This window comes from Lissotriton vulgaris, chromosome 5 (genome assembly GCF_964263255.1).
Source record: "Lissotriton vulgaris chromosome 5, aLisVul1.2, whole genome shotgun sequence".
In the NCBI taxonomy this organism is placed as follows: domain Eukaryota; kingdom Metazoa; phylum Chordata; class Amphibia; order Caudata; family Salamandridae; genus Lissotriton; species Lissotriton vulgaris.
In genome coordinates this window covers 1306108394-1306130602 of record NC_141693.1, presented here as the reverse complement: position 1 = coordinate 1306130602, position 22209 = coordinate 1306108394, and the positions used below count along the sequence as shown (strand labels likewise).

Here is a 22209-nt window from a genome sequence, read left to right as displayed (position 1 = left end):
ATCATTACATTTACGGGTGTACTGCACACAAACGATAAAGTGTGCAAATGTCATTACCTAATGTATTGATGTGTTTTGGTCATATTCAAATATTTGTTTTCACCCCACTTAAGAATTACTAAAAATAAACATGCTTTATTAGTACTAATTCTGATATATTCTGAAACATCAGCACAGTCATTTTTTAGTTTTTTGGGTGGTAGAAAAAAAAACGTTCAACAACCTCTCCTCATACATAGATACTCGACAGATTGTCACATAAATACTGTCACTTTGAAGTTGGAGAAAAAATACTAAACACCAAGCTCCCTCAGTAGAGACAGCATGTCATTTGACCTCTATCTCTGAATGCACAGCAAATGTAACAATAGAAGAACAAGATCTAAAGGCCTGTTTAAAGAAAGCAAGTTTGTAGAATAATACAGTAAACAGGAAGGACAATCTCCAGCTCGACAGCCTAAAGCAAATAAAGCCAGCAAATCGAAAGCCAGAAAATGTGAGTTAAAACACCACTAAGACAATGGTGAGCATTGGGCGGAATACATTCCTAGGCCAGCTTTCTTTATCTCCCCAATATTTCTTTAGCAAACCAGGCAATTGCACTGTCTGGTAGGCTGTAACCTCAAAAAGGTGAGAGAGGATGGATGGAAACAGAGTGAGTGGGTGAAGAGATGAAGGGAGTAGGGTTGTTTTAAACATCTGTGACATGGCACCTTTTGGTTCCCAAACCAGCTATGGTTATTTTGTATTTACTCGCTGTGTTATGTGTTCGAAAAAACGTTTCGTGGATCATCTGCAGTTGGACCTCAGTCATCTGGTATTACTTAGTCACTGATCTTGATAGTCGTAATCGTGAGCAAAATTAAAACATTTCGCGTTTCGCAGATTTCAGAAGGTTAAATAGTAGAGCTGCACTCTTGAGGCTGGGTTGAGATCTTTCCAATGTCAGTAGTCTAGTAAAGCTATGGTTCTACCAATATGTGTGTTGTTTCAGTTTATCCTGCAGATTTAATCCCGGCTGGTTTTCTGTGCATTCTGAAAGATAGGTAGTGAGGGCCAGTTACTGCAGGTAACAATAATGCACAAGGTTTTATCCTTAATCATAGCTTCGTCTTGGAGCCTGTGGGGTGTTTTTAAGACAGGTTTTTGTGATCCATTTCTTCCCAGTGAAGCACTGCTCCGCTGTGTGGCTCCACAACTAGTTTAATGGCTGTAAGTGCATTTTTAGGTAGGATCCTGAATGCATTTTGCTATGGTTCAGGCAGACCATGCGCAGTGCTCTAGTCAGTATTGCTCGTGGTTTGTTCACACAATGATTATGACTTAACAAAGTAAGCATCATTGAAAGTTGATCATTATAAACATTGTATTCCACTGTGCAGTGAGCAATAAGTCCAAGTCCAGGATTTCAAAGATTCCTGAATTTGTCATGCTGGGGTTAGGGCTGTGCGCACAGGGGTAAGCCATTAGAATGTAATTGTATCATCATGTGGGGAAATCTAACTTTTTTGGGGCTTCCCATATTTAGTTGTTCTGAACATCTGGTGTTTAGGCTGCTCGAAATGATGCCTTCCAATTTGGCCTAGCCACGCGTGCTATGTTTAAAATTGTATGGTGTTTATTCTATACAGTGTCACATTGTCACATCCAAGCCCCTATCGCTGCCGTAACGTCACTTTTATCGACGTTGTGGTGGCGAAAGGGGCTTCGCCCTATTCACAGGGGGGCATTAAGCCACTAACCATGGCTTAACGCCGCCTTGTGAATAAGACACCCTTTCACACTAAGTGTGAAACGGGCGGGTAATGGGTGTTGTGGTGGGCATTCCACCACAACACCCATTGATTTTGACGCTGCCCAATATTTATAAGGGTGGAGTAAATATGGGGAGGCGCCAAAATTAAGACCAGGGAAAACCTGGTCTTACCATGGCACAACGAGGAGAAATGTTTTATTTCTCCTCATTTTTGCTGTTTCCATGTATGCTGCGTTCTGCAGCTCACAAAGAAACAGCAAAACTGCATTGATTGTTTATGTGCAGGAAGGTGTCCCTTCCTGTTCATAAACAAGTAAGGTGTCCCTTCCTGCTCTTAAACAAGTATTAAACAATGATGTTTTGCAACTTCTATGTGTGGTGCATTCTGTTAGTGCCTTACACACCCATGCGCCATCTGCGCTCCATGGGGCAATGCCTGGTTATCGTCCCTCAGGTGAAAAGTTTACGTGCTGGGGGTGGTCGTTTCGCAGCTTAGCGGCTAAATTCTGGAACTCCCTTCCACTCCAGATCCGCTGGCTGGACAACTATTTGGCATTTTGGACGGCTATCAAAACCCATCTCTTCCCTCCGACTTAGGCTTTAGCCTATATGTCTTGTTGCAGTCAGCGCCGGGACGCCTCTTCTCTGAGGCAGCTGTTGCGCTATACAAGTTGGGTTAACATAACATAACTATGTGTAAATTATTTATGCAGCATTCAAACAGTGATAAAGTGAAAATACAACAAGAAAAACCCCCAATCCTATTCAGAAAATGAATTATACTTTAATCAATAAAATGACACCAAAATGTCAAAAATCAAATTATTAGAACAGGAGTAAGGAGTTTTAAAGGTTTTAGGTAAAAAAGTGTGAAAAGGTGTGAAAAGGTTTAAAGCACCAAATGTGGGTATCTGGTTGTGTTGAACAGGCGCAAAGTCACAAGTTAAGGCTGATTGTACGGAGCGTGGTTAGGATACAGGGACCAGGTTTGGCCCCCTAGAGTTTTACCTTCTGACTTTGATGCAAGTATGGAGGAGTACGGCACTTCGGGGCTCTGCTTCATCCTGTGTTGCAATGGTTTGTTTCCAGTGGGGCTTTAAGTCTGGACCTGCTTGGTCTGTGGGCCTGTGTCCCTCAGCGCCATATTGGGTGAAGCCATCAGTGTAAAGCTGCAGAGTGTGGCTCTGTGGAGCTCTGCATCATGGTGCATTGATTCAGGTGATGTTTCTAGTCAGGAGCTATGCTCCCCTGGGTGGCTTCAGTCAGAAGCTGTGTGGCTGCATAGGGCTTAGTGCTCCATTTTATTGGATCCAGTGAAACCTTCAGTTAGGCAGGAGAATTGCTTTATAAGGAACAGTTGTTTATTGGATCCACAACATTGGCTGCACTACCTGTTTCACTGCATATGAGCAGGAAGGGCTGCAAGATGGCCGCACTCTTGTGAGGCTCTTCCGGCCAGAGGAGCTATTCCATTGCTTATCGGGACTTCCTGGGGGGAATCCTTCCTATCTCTCTCCTGTACTTGCCAGACACAGCCATGATTGTGCTGGTGGGGAGCCTGGGAGGTGAAGCTGAGAGACTGCGTGGTGGCACCAGCCCCAGGGACTATTGCCTACTGGGGGTGTCCCGTAGAGTGGTGTGTCATCTGTGACTCATCTGTGAAGCTCTGCGGGTCAGCATTCTGTGCCTGGCTCTGGTCTCGGATGTAGCTGCTTTCTTGGGGCTGGGGTCCCTGCGGCTGGACAGCACTTCTTGCTGCCAGTAGCAGCCCTGGAGGGCATTCAGGCCCGCCCTGGCTCACGTTTTGGGGCCCAGGTATGCTGTTGTGGCCCTCTCCTGCTGCCCCCTGCTGGTCCTGAAAATCTGCCCAGAGACTGCTGGTGAGTGACTGCTGACACATGCAACTGGAAAACTCACAAGATGATGGACGGAATGTTGCACAATGGCAAAACATTCACTCCCGGTCACAGATCTGGGTTTAATCCATCGTTATTTTGCTCACCAAGCCACTCCAGTTCAGACATGGCCATACGCAAATCAGTCTTGACCCTGTGCCTCATGGGAACAGGGCAACCGAACTGCCAAGCCATGTCTTCCCTGGACCAAAATCAAGCATCCTAGGACCGGTTTCTGGCTATCAGCTGTCTTCAGCCAGGATAGCTTGACTCCAGTGGCTTAGTGAGCAGGGACCCACGTCTGGGCATACCCTTCCCACATAGGGTGAACAGCAAAACACACAAGATGATGGACGGAATGTTGCACAATGGCAAAACATTCACTCCCAGTCACAGATCTGGGTTTAATCCATCGTTAGTTTGCTCACCAAGTCCCCCCAGTTCAGACATGGCCATATGCAAATCAGTCTGACCCTGTGCCTCATGGCAACAGTCCAGACCGAACTGCCAAGCCATGTCTTCCCTGGTCCAGAATCAAGCATCCTAAGAACGGTTTCTGACTTCATGCAACTAGTGCACGTTGCTTGAGACTACTGCCATTGACTATTCTGTCATCAGCCCTCTGCCCCTCTGTTTTCTGCCTTTTCTCCTGATCTCTTTTTTTCCTTCTTTCATTTTTCCTGTTTTTCTGTCTTTTTCTTTTATTTCCTGCATTTTTCTGCTTTTTAGTCACTTTCTTTCACTTTATGCATTTTTCTGCTTTTCTACTTTTTCCTCTTGTCCCTTTCACTGCTATTCCTTGCTGTGTCCTCACCGCTACACATCCCCTGTGGTCCTGCCATCCTCCAGCGCCGATTTGCCGCTTCTCCCACCTCCCAGCTGTACAGCCCTCCCCCTCATGCTACTTAATGTTGGACGCACGGAGAGGGTGTGCATGAAAGGCTCCTGGACCATGCCCAGCGCTAGCCCCCTGGTCATTTGACCGTCCATTGCTATGATGCCAGCACCCTCCATGTCCTCCAAACTGGACGCCACAGCGCCTGCCACCGGGCATCACCGAATAACACCCATGGTAATTTTTCCTGCCAAAACTACAGCTGCAACTTCGCCTCCCACCGCACACCAGCCCCACCCACCATACAACTGACAAATAACAGATCCGAATGCCTCAGCTGTATCCTACACAACACATGCTCCCTCCATAAACACACCGTTGCGATCTGGGACCTATTCGACACAGTCAACCCCACATTGCCTTCCTCATGGAAACCTGGATGAATTCCTCCTATGCCTCGGACATCACCACCACCATCCTGGATGACTAGAGATCACTCACAAGGACTGCATCAACAAACCGGGTAGAGGCATCATCATCGTACACAAAAGCACCCTCTGCCTCACCACCCACTGAGATGATCACCTGACCAACATGGAGCACCTCCACTTCCAGTCCAAATCAACTCAAACACAACCCTCTACAGCACCCTCACCTACAGACCCCCGGACCCTGTCCACCCTTCAGTGACTCCATCATTTGACTTCATCACCTCCACAGACTACATCCTCCTCGGCGACCTCAACTTTCACCTAGACAAAAACACTCGTCCCTGCTGGAGAATGTTGCCGCCGTTGGACTCAAACAATGGGTCATCTCCCCATCCCACTCAGCAGGACACATGCTTGACCCTATCTTATCCACCAGTGACATCATCACCTTCAATCATACCCCACGCTCCTTTGGACCTCTCCTTTAGATCGACCACCACTAAGTCCACTTCTCCTTCACCAGATCCACCATACACCACCATGCCTACTGTTACCCACACAGAAATTGGAACAATGTCACCGAAGAACAGCTCACCACCTCCCTCATCAAAACCCCACCTCGGATATCTGGGGACATTAATACCTCAGCACGCAACCTCCAACAAAGGATCTCCAACTACGCCGACACAGTGGCTCCCCCTCAAGAAAGCCCCAGGCAAGCGACACTCAAAAAAATCCAACTGGTTCTCTCCCGTCCTTCATGAGTCCATACGCACCTGTAGACAGCTTTAGAAGAGACGTAGGAGCAGCAAGACCCCAGTAGACCACTAAGCCTTCAAAACCGCTGTCACTGTACACCAACACCTCATTAGAACAACAAACAAATTGGCTCTACAAGAAAAGGATCAACGCCAATACACTCAATAGCAAAGAACATTTTGCCATGGTAAAAAAATTCACCAAACCCATCACAGATAGCAGACATCCCACCCTCCCAAGGCCTCTGCAACAACCTCAGTGCATTCTTCCACCGCAACATTAAGGAGATCTACAACAGATTGAACAACCTAGATATCCAAGACCCGCTCACCCCACCCGCAACCACTAAACTCAATGACACCAGACCCCAGCAGGCCCTGCAAAGTTGGACTCCCTCCACCACTGACAATACCACTCTGGAGGACCCTCAGACCCCTGCCTGCACCACATCTTCAACAGAACTGGCACTTCCATCACTCCCAAACTCTGCTGCACCATCAACTGCTCCATCAACCCCGCCACCTTCCTTGTAGACTGGAAACACTTAGTGATCAACCCCTTGCTGCAGAAACCTTCTGCCGACCCGAAGAACCTCAAGAACGTCAAACCCATTTCTCTGCTCTCCTTCCCAGGTCATCGAGAAGGCCATCAACGCCCAACTTTCCAAGTTCATCGAAGCAAACCACATTCTGGACCTCTCCCAGTCTGGCTTTCGAAGAAACCACCGCACCAAGACTGCCCTCCTCGCCGTGACAGACTACGTCCGCACCCTCCTCTACCAAGACAAAACTGCTGCCCTCATCCCCTTGGACTTCTCAGCCACCTTCAACACTGTTTGCCACCACCCACTATGCACAAGACTCCACGACACTGGCATCTGTGACAAAACCCTGGAATGGATCCGCTCCTTCTTCACTGGTTGAACACAGAGTCAGACCATTACTGTTTCACTCTGAACCCACAGAGATCAGCTGCGAAGTGCCTCAGGTCTTCCCTCTGAGCCCCACTCACTTCAAAATCTACATGACCCGCTTGCAGCCATTGTCAGGAACCATGAACTCAGCATTATCTCCTGGCTACTCTATGTACTCTATGTAGTGCAATTAAGGCAGGGACACAGCTCCTCTGAGCCTTCCTGCCAGGAAGATCTACTCTTCTCTACCCCCAGGCCCTTTGTCCACTGTAGGGTTCCAATTAACCCTGGGTAGGGTTTGCGGAGTTGCGCTACGAGCAACTTTGCGAAGTTGGAAAAAAACTCTGCTGTGTTTAACAGAGCTCCGCAAGTAGCGGAGTGTGATAGAAAAATGCCATTCGCTGGAATTTTCAGTGCCGAATGCTTGTCTGCACTGTGCAATCATTGTGAATGGCACCATGCACAGTGCAAGCGGGCGCTTCTTTCCTTTCTGCCCCACAAGTAGATTTTTACTTGAGCAGCAGCTTTCTCAACCGAAATGGGTGGTTTCTCAATGCGAGGGATCGCGAGCATACGCAACCACTCGCAATGAGAAACCTGACCCCCCCACCCCGCATTGAGAAATGTCACCGGGAGGTGGATTTTGCTCGCTCGCGCTCGCCAACTTGCCGTTGCTGCGAGCTCCACATAATGTGGAGTGCAGAAAACTCTGCAAACTCCACGAGCAGAGCGGAGTTCAACGCCCAGGCCTAGTTCTAATACACTTTTCCCAGTGGGGAACCATCCACAGAGATGAGACCCTGGACATTGGCAGAAAGGCATATTTGGCTTAGCATAAAAATTTTCACTTTCTAAAAGAGGAGTTTTAATTAACATTAAATTGAGTGGAAAATATTTCCCTAGCTGTTATAAAACTGAATTAATTACTTATTAATTGTAATAAGGTAAACCAGTTTTAGTATATGAGAGGCCAGCTTTGCCATAGCGAAAAACAACTTTTGGAGTTTTTCACCGCCAAGACATGTAAAACATTAAGTATGCAAGTCCTAATTGTTACCTACCATGTATCCTGCCATATGAGCCTTTAGCCCCTACCTTAGCAGTGACAAATATATTAAAAAAGAATGTTTAGGACTGACATAATGTTTATTTTGCTAGATCAAAATAGCTGTTTAAAACTGCACTACAGGTTGCAGTGGCAGGTCTGAGACATGTTTTACAGTGCTACTTTAGAGGTTGGCACAATGAATGTTGCAATCCGCTAGTAGTATCTCATTTTTAGGCCCTCTGTATAGTTAGGACCGTATTCTAGGGACTTATAAGTAAATTAAATTAAACTTGCCAATCAGGTGTATTTTATATGTATGTTCTAAAAAGAAGAGCATAAGCATTTTACTAATGATTATTAGGGATGAAGTACACGAAGTCAAAATGAGCAAAAATGATTTCAGCAAAAATAAGGTGCTGAATGCAAAATCTGGGGAATACCACGTAAACGATACTAATTTCTAACACCTTGCATTCCAACAGCATGCATATTTATGTTTGGAATCACCCTCCCTTCACATTTGGTGAAGGATGTGCTGCTCTCGATCTGCCACATTAGACCAGCCTCATTCAAAAAAACACTTGTTGGATGGAAGGGGCTGATCCTGGCTAGTCATGAACACATCTGTAAGTGAATGGCTTTAATAACTCTCCTCTGTTTACATGTAACTCCTCCATGGAGTCTTTCAGTTGTCATTTCCCTGCAAGACCCCCCCCTCCCCCCCAGCCTAATTGTTGTTTAAGGGAGTGGTTTTCATGGTATTTCAAGGAGATGAAGTACCAGGGACATGGTTAACGTTGGAAAGCAGGGGAGTGCTCTACAGACCTCTGCACATGGTTCCACCTTGGATTTAGCTTTATGAAACTATTCAAATCTGTAATGCTATACATCTAATTCCTAGAACAAGACATTCACCATTATTTCGAAAATGTGGAAGCTGCAAGCACAGGTGTTTTATTGGGATTCATTTGAGGATTACCACAGAGAGTAAATTGATTTACGCTACAAAAACACTCTGGTTTAATCACTGCACGGAGACAGCCTGCCTAAAACTAATAAGTAACAGCGGACTTCCCTGTACACCTGCAGAGAAGCCTTTCTGACTCCTTTCCAGAGTTTAAGATAGAGTTTTCTTCAAATTTGTTTTAAAATTCTGCCTTATGCACTCTTCTCTAAAGCTGAATGGACTAGTGTCATGTTTTCTAGGGCTAATAGGGATATTTTTCCCAAAATATAGCCTGCCTATTAGTTGAATTTGCTACAAGATGGTGAAACGAACTTGCCTGCTGGAAGGTGATGCCCTTTCTAAGACAAATTCACCCTGATGAGACCAGGAGCAGAAGTGGTCCAGAATCTGTTCTTGGAAGGAACTGCCCAGTGGAACTGCCTTGAAGAAACCTAAAAATGTTACAGCGAAATTTGCAACTTATCTATTAAAATTCAATATGTTGAACTGCAGAGGGACTCAATTTTGGGAAGCAGTTTGAGTCAAGCCAATCCCAACAAGTGTGCAACTATTTGAGGTACTTCCATCCAATTTAATGCATAACATTGCGTGTACCCACAGATCACTAAGCAACCTACATCTGTTACCTTTCCTGTCTTGACCATCCACTCCTCATTATTTGAGTTGCTGTTCAGCGCTGCTTCTCAAGAGTTTCTTCACTTTAAAGCCAAGTCTGTGCAACTGCAGCATTGTTGTTGTGCTCCCGTGTCACACCACATGCCTCAAGTATATTGCTTTGACCATCCAACTTCTTGAAACTGGAGTACTAATGCCACAGCCTGCACCTCTTTGTTTTTGCGTAGGCTGCTGGGAACTCAACGGCGCTTCAACAGTCGATACAGCACATTTAGCGCCTTTGCATATAAATTTCAACTCAAGATTAACATAGACTAGTATTAGCCAAATTTTTTTGATTTTTAATATGTCTACTTTTACAATAGCAATTTTTAAAGTTTGCCTATATATCACTAACCTATGACTTTATTTCGTTGATTACATTTTTATGTTTCAAACTAACTTGATTTGGGACTTTTTCATTATTTATATATGTGATGTGTGCTTGTAAAATGCACTTTCACTCATGAGGGTGTTCTTGTCACTAAATAACCACCTACAGCATTAGCAGTGTAATAAAAATGAATCCTTAAAAGAAAGCCTGTGCTATGCTGTAATGTTATTTTGATTAGTTGTTGCACATACCCCATACACACTTTCTCATAGAAAAGCCTTATTCCTTGAGCTAGGCTACCAAGAGTGAGCCAATGACTAATTACAGAAACTATTAACATTGTGGGTCTCTCAGTAAGGAGTTATTGGGAGCTCAGTTGCACCTCACTTTGGTGGCTTATACAACACCCTGTCAACTCGCTAGCATTCTCCCTGACCCGTTCCATTACACAAACCTTCCTTTGTTTTCTCGGTGACTCTGTTTGCAGAAGATTGATTGAAACCTATAAAGGATTAACGTGTTGGGAAGCAGTGGTCTGTTGCATGTTTCCAATAGATCGAGATAAGACAGGGCATGACTTGTGGTTTTCATCGACAGATGAGGGTATCCTCCCTCTCCTGGGTGTGTAGCCTGATTGTGGGTTGTAGAGTAATTTACCTTGTTCAGTATTGTTTACTAGGTGTCTTGCTTGTTCCTATCCAGTGGCTTTTCTTGTGGAAGAACTGCCTTTCCTTGCTGTTAATGTTTTAATTTCTGTGGCATTTATTAATCTAAAACGGTTTCAATGTGCAATATTTAGATTTTTCTTCCTTCAATTTGGTCTGTTAACATTAAATTTTGAAATTACATGCACCTTTTACAACAGGAAGTAATATCCGAAGGAGTCTGCAGACCTTTAAAGCAGTAAAGTTGGATATTGAAATGTTGCATTTTCATGCACTCCTCCAGAGCCTCTTCCAGTTCCAACCGCTGCAGAAAGGTCACGAAACAGGTTATAGCTTAAGTAAGAAAAACGTTACAAAAACGCTTCAAAAAATCAGGAAAGGGTGGTTGCGTCTCAGTTCGTGGATTGTTGTGGTGAGCAACATGTTGCTAGCTACAAATATTTTCTGCAAGAAGCAATTGCTAGCACTTACCTTCTCTGACATGTACTGAACCACAATGGAGATAGTTTCACTCCATCTTGGTTTAAATATGGAACTGGTGTGTATTAATTTCAGTCGGCATTTATATATAACCATTAGAATATCCCATGTTTTTTTCCTTTGGACCTATATAGTTCAGTGTTTGCAACTATTTGCCAATAAAACCGCCTGTAACCACAAGGACAGGCAGCGAGTGTGTATTTACGAACGTCAAGTTTGGCTTGGGTGAATAGACACATGGGGGCATATTATCAAGGGGTTTTATCTCCGCTTTTTTGGCTTTAAAAGCCAAGAAAGCGGAGATAAAATTATCTCCCTATTACCTAGCTAGCGACAGCTAGTTGGAGATACGACCATCTTGGGCCCCGCTTTGCATGTCAGTGAAATTTATCACTAATGACATGCAAAGTGGGTGTGCCAAGATGTTAGCGACTGGAAACAGTCGCTAACATCGCTATCTTCTATTACCAACTTTTGGAGATATTCGCGCTAAGCGTGAATATCTCCAAAAGCTAACACCTGCCCCTGAGCAGTTCTTAGCCATGTTATCCAATGGTAGGTGGATAACATGGCTATGAGCATTAGCTCGGTAATGCATGAATATCGCTGACTTTTCAGCGATATTCATGCATTTCGGCCGATTTTTATCACTTAGGAGATAAACCTTGATAATAGCAAGGTTCCTAAGTGATAAAAATCGCCGCAGCTCGGCGATAAAAATATTGCCGCTAAGCCAACATAGCGATAATTATTGGTAGTTGTTGGTAATATGCCTCATGGTTCTGTGGCTGACTTGTAGCTGTAAAAGACTAATGTCTCATAATGTGGTTTCCATCCTCCTTCTGCCTGTACCCTTTCTATCTCTGTCACATCCTTGACAAGGGTACATTTTTTAATCTGGAGCTTCATTTCTTTTCTGCAGGAAGGTACTGGCGGCAGCAAAGAAGGCCAATCAGACTGGGCACTTCGTATGGGTGGGCTCGGACAGTTGGGGGTCCAAGATCTCCCCTGTCCTGCACCAAGAGGATGTGGCTGAGGGATCTGTCACCATCCTTCCAAAGAGGGTTTCAGTAATCGGTAAGTTGGTTGTCTGGTTTTCTGCTGCCCTACTTTTACTTTCCTTGCTTCTGCTTTTATATCTTTTTTTTTGTGGGTTCTCTGTTTTGTCAGAGTGTCTCCTTTTTATTGCCACCCCCTTCTCCCTGTTTTTTTCTCAATACTTCTTGTTTTCAGTTATCCTCTTTGTCTTTCTTGAACTCTGCACAAATTAACTAGACCGTTCCTTCATATTGCCATTTTCTTTTTATTCATTTTTTGTTTGTCATCTCATTTTTTTCTCTATTCCGTGTTTTTAATTTTTTTTATCTGTGGACAATCGTCTCTTTATACTGTCACATTTCCTATTTTTTACCCATCTTATGTTCTTACTGTGCCACCTCATAAAATGTCATCAGCTCAAAATACCTCATCTTCTTGTACAATACTACCCGATTTCATTATCTAGTTTCCTCGTCTTGTTGTCTGTCACCATATTGCCCTATATCAATATATAATCTGATCTCATAAAATGTCTCATTAACAAGTCTATCTTAATATCTAGTTGTGTTACATCACAATCTTCCACTTTGGTGCCATCTACTTTTATCCCATCCCTGCAAATTATGCTACTTTATATTGTCCCATCTTCTCATGATCGTCCATCTCTCGATAGATTGTCTTCTTCTCATATCACCCTTCCACCCGTAATATCCCATCTCCTCCTATTGTTCATTATTTCGCCTGGCTCTCGCAATATATCCCACCCATTCGTATTGTCCCATCGCCTCATATCATTCTAACTCAGATTAATCCTTCCTTTTATAATATTCAATTTACGATACTCCATCACCTCCGCCTTTGTTACCGTCTTGGTATTTCGTTGCTCTTCCCATTTCCTCTCATTTCTTCTTTTCTGCTTTAAGACAGTCCTTCTCTTTATTTTGTTCTCTCTTCTCATCTCCTCTCTGTCCCTGTTCCTATCTTCCTGTTTTACCTGTTCTCTTGTGTTCCCTCCTTGCTCCCCTCCTGCATTGCTTTTAATCACAGCGCTGTGTGGAGATCACATATCTCCAGAATGTCTCCCCGCGGCACTGCCACCGGTGTCTCTTGTTGCCAGCTTCTTTGCAGCGCAGGTCTTCTCTGCAGAGCGCTTATCTCTGGCTGGTGACAGCCCATCCCTCGTGCCCTGTCAGATTAGAGATGTTAATGATTCTTCTTTCTGTCATCGCTGTGAGCACTGTTTATAACTGTCCCTCTGCAAAGGTGGTACTGCTGTGCGGAGGAAGCTTGTACTCCCAGCATACACAGGCATAGAGATACATTTTAGTGTGCCAATCACAGGGAGAGTGGCATATCCCATTCTGCCAATCACAAGGAGAAGACCACATCCCATTCTGCCAATCACAGGGAGAGGAGCATATCCCATTCTGCCAATCATTGGGAGCCAATATCATTGCACCATAGACGGGAAGCGGAATAGTGTCCACAATGACAAATAGCGGGAGGATTCCATCCTACTATGGCCAAACAGAGGAAATGGATGCGGCTCGCCATAGTAACTACATGAATAACAATAGATTTTGCTGTATGGCTCACAGGAAGAATATTATATCTCATGTTAATAATCACAGCAAGATCATGTGTTCAAGCTGCTCCTGCCAGAAAGAAGTGGATCCATTCTATCATGCCTGTAACCGGCTTGGCTCTGATTCTGCCTGCTTGCCACACATGCCTTTCGAACCAAACTGTTCCTGGCACACAGTGACTGTGGGAGAAGTGACAGGGCCAGTGAGACTGTTCCCTAGCCATTCCAAGGCTTAATGTAACTTCTGGAGTCATTTACTCTCTGCTTCCTCCATTTGTAAGTAGTTCCCATTCCTGCCCCACCATAATATTCGTATAGTGGCATTTCACAGAGTGCTCACCTGTCTCTCTGTCCTCTGTGTAGTCCATCTCTTGAAAACAAGGGCTCCCTGTCACTGAACCCTCTGCCTCTGCCAGCATGTGTATGTGGACATGGCGGGAGTTGTCCTCATTGAGGCCACCGGGCGCTGCCTTTGCCCAAGGGAACTTAAACAACACCTCCTTCCCCAATTATTGGGCCCGGCAGGATCCCATTAGTTTACCCCCCTCCTCTACGTAGAAATCCCTATTTAGAATCCTTTTAATACTTTAGCATTCAAGACTGCCTTATTGCATTAAATCACAAATCTAGAGAAAGCAGTAGGACCTGATCCGGATTCACTAAATCAACTCCCATCACATCTTATATTCATGGGTGTTTAGCTTTCAACTTACTCCTTTGATAGTCTACTGTCAAAATAACTATCAGCTCTCCCATCTCCAAGGGCCAATAATGTGATATTTAAGACACATTTCACATAATACAACATGAACCCTGGGACAGAAACTGATTTGAATATCTTAGGGGGAGCAGCATTGGCTTACAAAAAGATAAAAACAAGAGCCCTACATTTCTTAAATTCACTACTGGATTCAACCTTGTGGCCTGCAAATAACAAATCAATCCCTCTCTGCAGAAAGTGTTGCACCCACTGAGCTATGTTAGCAGACGTAGGTATAGACCTCAGGAATACTTGTAGGGGTTTCTCTTCTTTCTGTACTATACTAGCTGTGCATATTTATTCAGTTATTCTTGTTATATGCCCTCTTGGTTTCCTGTAAATCCTCAATGATATTTGTGTTTGGTTGTTTCTGTAGTGATAACTTAGAGATGACCAAGGGCCTCCTGTTTCACCAGTCATCATTGTAGTTGACCATTTGTGATGTTGCAGTTTCCCTTAGGCTCTTTCTCATGTTTGTCATTGGCAGGTTTTGACCGATATTTTACAAGCCGGACGCTGGACAACAACAGGCGGAACATCTGGTTTGCAGAGTTCTGGGAGGATAACTTTCACTGTAAGCTGAGCCGCCATGCACTGAAGAAAGGAAGCAACATCAAGAAGTGCACAAGTAAGTGGCATCTCATAGACGTCAAAGAGACATCAATAGAGGCTTTGGGTGATATCTAATATTTCAGACAGCCTAGGTACAAGGCATTGCCATAGTTCAACTTTCAAAGCACAGTCACTGTAACAGACAGCAGGAACTCAAAGTTTTAGATCAAGAAGTTTGATTGTGTTCCTCGATATTGTACTGAGAAAGAAGCAGGTGGATGTGACTGCGTAAATCTGGTTGGTAGGCGCAAACTCCTGGCCTCATGCAAAGGTCAGGTTCTCAATAGCTTTCACACAAGACCAAAAGTGGAGCAGATATCAATTGTAATTAGGGACTATCCACCCAGTCCCAAATATCTGATTCCAAAGCTGCAACGTTCTAGCTCCTATCCAATTGAACAGGTACCTTGATTTCCCCTGAACACGTAACAAATGGAGTTCTTGAAATGGATGAATGGCAGAGAGGATCCCTGAACCACTTACCTGTTAATTGGGCGTGCCCTTGAACCAAAAGCAAACTCATGTCAAGACAGCCTTGGGCAGGGCAATCTTCTGTAGACAAACCAATATATTTTAATGGTCCTTGGTGGCAAATGATGCGGATGTGTCACACATTATGAGGCATTTAACAACTCAGTGGCTTCCTTGCTGGTCGACCTGTGAAGTCACTGACCTCCCTGAGTCTGCCTTGCTGCCTGGTCCCTGACATCATTACTTTGCTGTCAGTGACCTTATCATAGGCTTCCCTGTGACCACTTTAATGGACTGTAACATTCTCACTGACCTGTCTGTGGCTTCTTTTCTGAAATGTGTATGGTCTCCTTTATTCGCCTGACTGTGCCCTCATTAACCTGTGACCTCCTTCCCTACCGGGCCCTGACTGCGTCACTGACCAGCACATGAACCGTTTCTCTGACCTATGTGTGACTACCTTGGAGAACTGTTTTAGGAGTTGTAGCATTCGGATTTGCTGGAGGTTGGAGTTTTCAGGGATGGCACTTGTTGAATGGGATTAGTTGGGGGTGGGCATCATCAAGGTATTACTTGTTGAGATGCTAAGAGTGATCGTTTCCAGAGGTTTTATCGGTGGGAATTGTCAATAGTGGGAGTTAGAAGGTTAAGGTTCATTGGGATCAGCGCTTACTAAAAATACATTTTTGTTTGCGATAGTTGGGTTGTGAAATGTCCGCAGTGTTTCTATCAGGGTGGGCACAGTCACAGTGGGAGATGTAATGAATCAGGGCTACCAGAGCTTGAAATTGTGAGGACTAGGATTTGTCTTTGACTATTATTATGCAAAATAGATTTTGACATAGTAGGAACTACCAGGGTCTGACAGGTGTCAGGCTGACCCTTGTCATGCATGGAGTTGGCAGCGACAGATGCCAGGTGGGAGCTGTTGTTGGTTGAAAATGGTGGTATGAATTGTCATTGCCAAGAGTTTCTGATTAGGAGTTTTCAAGGGATGGGTTGTTGTGTTGCAGTTGTTAGAGTGATAACTGTAATAGTACGTTTTCAGGATTTGGAACTCTCTTAATAAGAAGTGCTGGAGTTAGATTTCTCAGGTGGAATTGTTTAGCGTTTCTACTGTTCTTCATGTATAGTGAACAATGATTTATATCGCCACTCCACAGTGTCCCCAGATGAAGGCCTGGATGGCCGAAATGCTTTGGGACTAGTAAAGGATTGCAAAGTGAATTGAAAAACGCAGTGAATTAACTGTTATCATGATGTCTAAATATAACGAATGAAGAATACATTCATCAAAATAATCGTTATTTGAATAAAAACGATCTGAACAAAACTTGAAGAAATCTAATTAACCTCTCTTATGAGGCCCTATCACTAGAGCCCTGGGGACAAGCCCCACAACAGTGGGAGTGAAATCAGGTGGAATTTGTCATGGAAGAGAGATGGCTGTGCCATTTGTCGGTTAGCAACTATATGGGGTCAAATAGTTTGAAGTGGGGGATTTGGGGGCAAGACTTTTCAGCTTGTAGTTGTCCTGAACAAAGGCTGGTCCTTCTCCTGTTGGGTGTTCCTGAGGTGAGATTTGTTAACACAGCAGTTGTTTGTGCAAGAGTGTGTGGTAGTATTGACTAGGTTTTGATGGTAGCTGTTTCATGGCCTGGTGCTGTTGGTGTGACAGTTGACATTTGTGAGTCATTCTGGGAGGGGTGGGGGTGGTAGCAGTTGGCTGGAATGGAATTGAAAGTTGTCAGTTGGGAGTTCTAAGTGGGAAGTGAAAGTACTTAGGGTGTGAATGATCAGAGTTGGAAATTGTCATCGGCCGTTTCATACTTGTCAGGTAGGAGTTGCTGAGGTGACAGTTGTTGAGCTGTAAATAGTCCATTGTCAACGGTTGTGATGACATTTGCCATTCCGAGTGTAAGAGGGCGTTTGAAAAATTGAGGTATTGCTTGAGCGGGGTCAGCTCTAACCCTGCTCCTGTGAAAAAGTGGATCCAATTGTTGCTTTAGGACAGATCTTCTCTGTTTCTCTGCGTTGCGCCAACTGACACCATACGAGATGTCATTACAGGCAGTAAGCCGCCCCAGGAGCATCCATCGACCTCACAACAATCCATTTTATTGCAAACCATCATGAGGCGTACGGGTTTATGGAGCCGAATATTTATAATTGGTGCCGGAGGCCGTGCTGCGATGGTGAGGGTGGGGCAGAGAGGTGGGGGCAGCGAGTCCTACATCATGAAAGGATCCGCCTATGTAGCTGAATGCAGACAGCGGAGATGACAAGCGAACTCAGGATGGAAATAGAAGCATGTAACACAATTCAAACTGGAATCATTACTCTGAAGTTCTAACGGAGAACTCTACGCTGCACAAAATGTATAACAACAACATAGCACATATTATCTCCCTCACCATTGCTGATTTTATTGGTAAACTTACCATAAAGGCATATGTCTATGACAGCAATGCTATAGGTTAATCTGCTTTTAAAGTCTCCTGACTAAGGGAGATTTATATTTTATGATATACATTATACAACTTGTAAACACCCAGACATTACACAGCAGAGTTATCTTCACAGTTCCACCTATTTCACCTATTGATGACTAAAACAGTAGAGCTATCTCTCAGGCTATTTTACAGGTTCAAATATTAGACTCTTGTTTGGAGTTGCTTGGAGTGATATCCGCAGGGGCTACCGTTCTGTTCAACTGCATGTGTTGTGGCGTTTCTGGCCCTGAGATTACTGATTCTGGATGCACCATATCTAGTTTTACCAGGTGCAAATCCACATCCCACAAAGCAGCGCATGAAGAGGGGCAGAGACTGTTGGCGAAGGCGCAGTCATCACCTATGTGCTCCCGCACAAATGGACAGGAGATTTTAAAGCCTACTATTTGTTCCACCCTCTCCTTCCTATGGGGAACATCCTTTACAACGCAACTTTTACCACGCAGTGCCTTTACGAGACAACTTTTACAACGCAAACCATTACAACGCATTGCGCTGGGGGCGCTCTAGGATAGGGAATAGGTTTCATTTACTATCCAACACCTTCCCTACTATCCACGGGGACTGGAGTTGGAATAGTAAATTAAACTATTCACTATTCAGCGCCCCAAAGCACTATGCGTTGTAAAGGCATGCGTTGTAAAAACCGCGTTGTAAAGGCATGCGTGGTAAAAGCATGCGTTGTAATGTCATACATCCCTTTCCTATCGCCCACAGCATGCATTTATGACACATGGCTCCAGCAGGTTTAGGCAAAATTAAAGAGAGTGATAGACTCATAAAGATCTTGTTGAGCTCTCAAAAGACTCAACATTGGTCAAGGAACCCTTTCAGATGTTAAAACTGATCTATCAATATCCTGAGAGTCAGTGCTGGACTTCGGTTGGACTTTTGGAAATCTGGGTTAAATGTCGGAGGAGTAGCTAGGACTGACCCGCCAGTACCCGGGCATGTGTCTGTGTGGTAGGCGAAGTGCCGCACAACAGGAAGTGTAGCTTAAAGGGCCACTGCTCCTCAGACATTCAGTGCATATTTAGCTGTGCTGAGCTGCAGAGGATGACGAGACTGGACATGCTTTTCCCCCACCAACTCAAGGATAATCAATAGACTCGTTTAGCTAAGCATCATACAGAGAGCGGGTGTTGAAGGTCAAATGGAGGTGAGCGGCACCCTTCCACAACTTGTCCCAATAGATAAACCTAGGTATGAAAGTGATTTACTTTCTCAAGCTCCAAGGAAGACAAAAGACTTCTTAAGAAAAACTGAAAACATTGTTCATGACTATACTTGTAGAAGAATGTGAGATGACAAGATTTATTTGGTTGCTATATTTTATGGCTAATGAGGAACCTACTATTCATATTCAGGGCATTTATTACACTATATATTTTGCCTATGTAAGTCTATATATTTAGCAATGGTCATTTATAATACTAGCAATAAAAAGGAATTGTTTTTCATAGTTAATGAGGCACTTTTATTATTGAAATAACTATAAGATAATTATTTAATCAGCCTTTGAGGATGAAGTTAGCACATGGGAGGATTCAAATAATTGCCACAAAGGTAACATGCATTTCCTTACAGTGGATGTATAGCACACAGCAGCATTGCCAGATTTGGGATTTATGACTTGCAGGTAACACAAGACTTTTTCAACAAACAAATTAACCCCATGAGAAATGTAACTATAACAGAAACCTTTGCACTGCAGTGCTCTGAGTTAAATCACACTGTCGCTAGCATCAAAGTTTTGTAGGACAAAACCAGGTCCATCCTCCATTTAGGAAGCGGTCTGGCCTATGTTTCAGCTCCGAACCGGTGGTGGCCTTGGTGCCCCGAGAGCTGAGCACTGTAGATGATCAAGGTGATGCCTGCCAAGGCCCTGATTTTATTGGATCTGTCAGTGGCCTTCAACACCATCTCGCCACAATATTTTGTTACCCCATCTAACCGCGTCCACCATTGGTTGTAAAGTGCTCTACTGGGTGGAATCTTTCCAGTCTGATAGAACGAAGTGGGAGGAGCTTTGGTCCGACACATCCTCCAAGCGCCCTCTCAGCCTAATTGTTTAATGCCTTGTGAGCGTTGCCGCCTCTCTGCATCACGAGCTAAAGTCAACCATGTTCTTGTATGCCGATGACACACTGATACTGTTGAATATTGCAGCGGAGGGCACTGCAGACTCGGGAAAGCTTCATAATGCCCCTGAAGTGTAGGATGTATGCTACATGCCTCAGGCTGAATCCCTCAAAATCTGACATTTTGCTAACTCTCAATTCCCACAACACCAGGGAGAGAGTGCTTGCCCTTCTTCAGGGGGATCATGCGTGTCCCGGGTGTAGGTAGGAAGTGAAGTTCGATTCAGAGCTTTCTTTGACTCCTCAAGTCTTGCTAGAACCCCTGCCTTTCAATGTAGAGTGCTGTATGGCATCTTTCCCTTTCTGCCAATAACACATAGGGTTACGTGGTCAATGTATTTATACAGTATCACATCGTCTAATCATGTAACACTATTTCCCCCAGGTTTCATATGTGCTATAAAAAGTAAGTTACTTCTACGTACTCACAATGAAGTGGGCCGATGCATCTGTACAGAGCAAATACTGGATTCCATTTCTGAAAATAATGAGCACTTCATACACTACTGATAAAGAAATGAGTCTTTTTAAGTCCCTCTCTGTAGCCTACAAGATTATTCATTGAGGATTAATTCAGCATTAATCAACCTCATTACTTAGTTGAGAGTTTTCGTAAATAACATCAGCCGACGGTAAAGCAGTATTAACCTCCCAAATGGTGTTGTCATAATTTAGGCAATCTAAATTGGGGGCGGGGGGGGGGGGGGGTGAATCAAAGCATGTGGCCCCAATTTAGTTCAATAAACGTCTTCGATCCTTGCAAACTGCATTTCCTCTCATTTTGAAACCCTGAACATCTCGCTGTTCACTCCCTTTATTCAGTTGTGCGCTTGTCCCTTCTGTGGGAATCATCTCTCTGAAGGTATTGTGTTCTAGCGCCGAAAGGCCTCAACGTGTGGCGACAGATCAGATGTGCTCTATATATATCCCATCAGACCTTCCTTCCTCTCTCTCCGTCCCTCTCATTGTCAAAAGCCCACTTTGTTTCTGGCCTCTCTGTGGGGTAAAAAGGAACAGAGAGAGAAAGGAACAAAAGCACAGAGCATACATACAGCTCTCCTTGTAAGTCGGAGTTATTCGTGGGAATGAGGACGGGATGTGGCGCGTGCTCGCCTAGGTCGGCACCGATGTGATGGAACATGCTATCTTACTGTGATGGAACATGCTATCTTACTGTGATGGAACATGCTATCTTACTGTGATGGAACATGCTATCATACTGTCATGGGGACATGCTATCTGACTGTGATGGAACATGCTATCTTACTGTGATGGAACATGCTATCTTACTGTGATGGAACATGCTATCTCATTAACTTGGGAACATGCTATTTCACTGTCATGGGGACATGCTATCTTACCATGATGGAACATGCTATCTCATTGTCATGGGAACATGCCATCTCACTGTCATGGGAGCATGTTATCTTACTGTGATGGAACATGCTATCTTACTGTGATGAAACATGCTATCTAATTGTCAGGGGAACATGCTACCTCACTGTCATGGGAACATGCTATCTTACTGTGATGGGAACATGCTATCTTAATGTGATAGCATGTTCCCTCACATTAAGAAAGCATGTTCTATCTCATTGTCTTGGGAACATGCTATTTCACTGTCATGGGGACATGCTATCTTACTGTGATGGAACATGCTATCTCATTGTCATGGGAACATGCTATCTTACTGTGATGGAGCATGCTATCTTACTGTGATGGAACATGCTATCTTACTGTGATGAAACATGCAATCTAATTGTCATGGGAACATGCTACCTCACTGTCATGGGAACATGCTATCTTACTGCGATGGGAACATGCTATCTTAATATGATAGAATATGCTTTCTTAATGTGAGGGAACATGCTATCTCATTGTCTTGGGAACATGCTATTTCACTGTCATGGGGACATGCTATCTTACTGTGATGGAAGATGCTATCTCATTGTCATGGGAACATGCTATCTCATTGTCATGAGAGCATGCTATCTTAATGTGATGGAACATGCTATCTTACTGTGATGGAACATGATATCTTAATGTGACGGAACATGCTATCTAATTGTCATGGGAACATGCTACCTCACTGTCATGGGAACATGCTATCCTAATGTGATAGCATGTTCCCTCACATTAAGAAATCATGTTCTATCTCATTGTCTTGGGAACATGCTATTTCACTGTCATGTGGACATGCTATCTTACTGTGATGGAACATGCTATCTCACTGTCATGGGAGCATGCTATCTCACTGTCATGGGAACATGCTATCTTAATGTGATGGGAACATGCTATCTTAATGTGATAGAACATGCTTTCTTAATGTGAGGGAACATGCTATCTCATTGT

At 44.1% G+C, this 22209-nt stretch overlaps 1 protein-coding gene across 1 annotated transcript in view; it reads left to right on the top strand.

Annotated features, from left to right (window-relative positions):
* GRM4 (glutamate metabotropic receptor 4) overlaps positions 1 to 22209 on the top strand; it is a 1245640-nt gene that overhangs the window by 803703 nt on the left and 419728 nt on the right. The window contains exons 5-6 of the mRNA XM_086923193.1: positions 11660 to 11814; positions 14608 to 14748. Coding sequence (XP_086779319.1) covers positions 11660 to 11814; positions 14608 to 14748 — 296 coding nt within the window. The remainder of the gene's footprint in view (positions 1 to 11659; positions 11815 to 14607; positions 14749 to 22209) is intronic.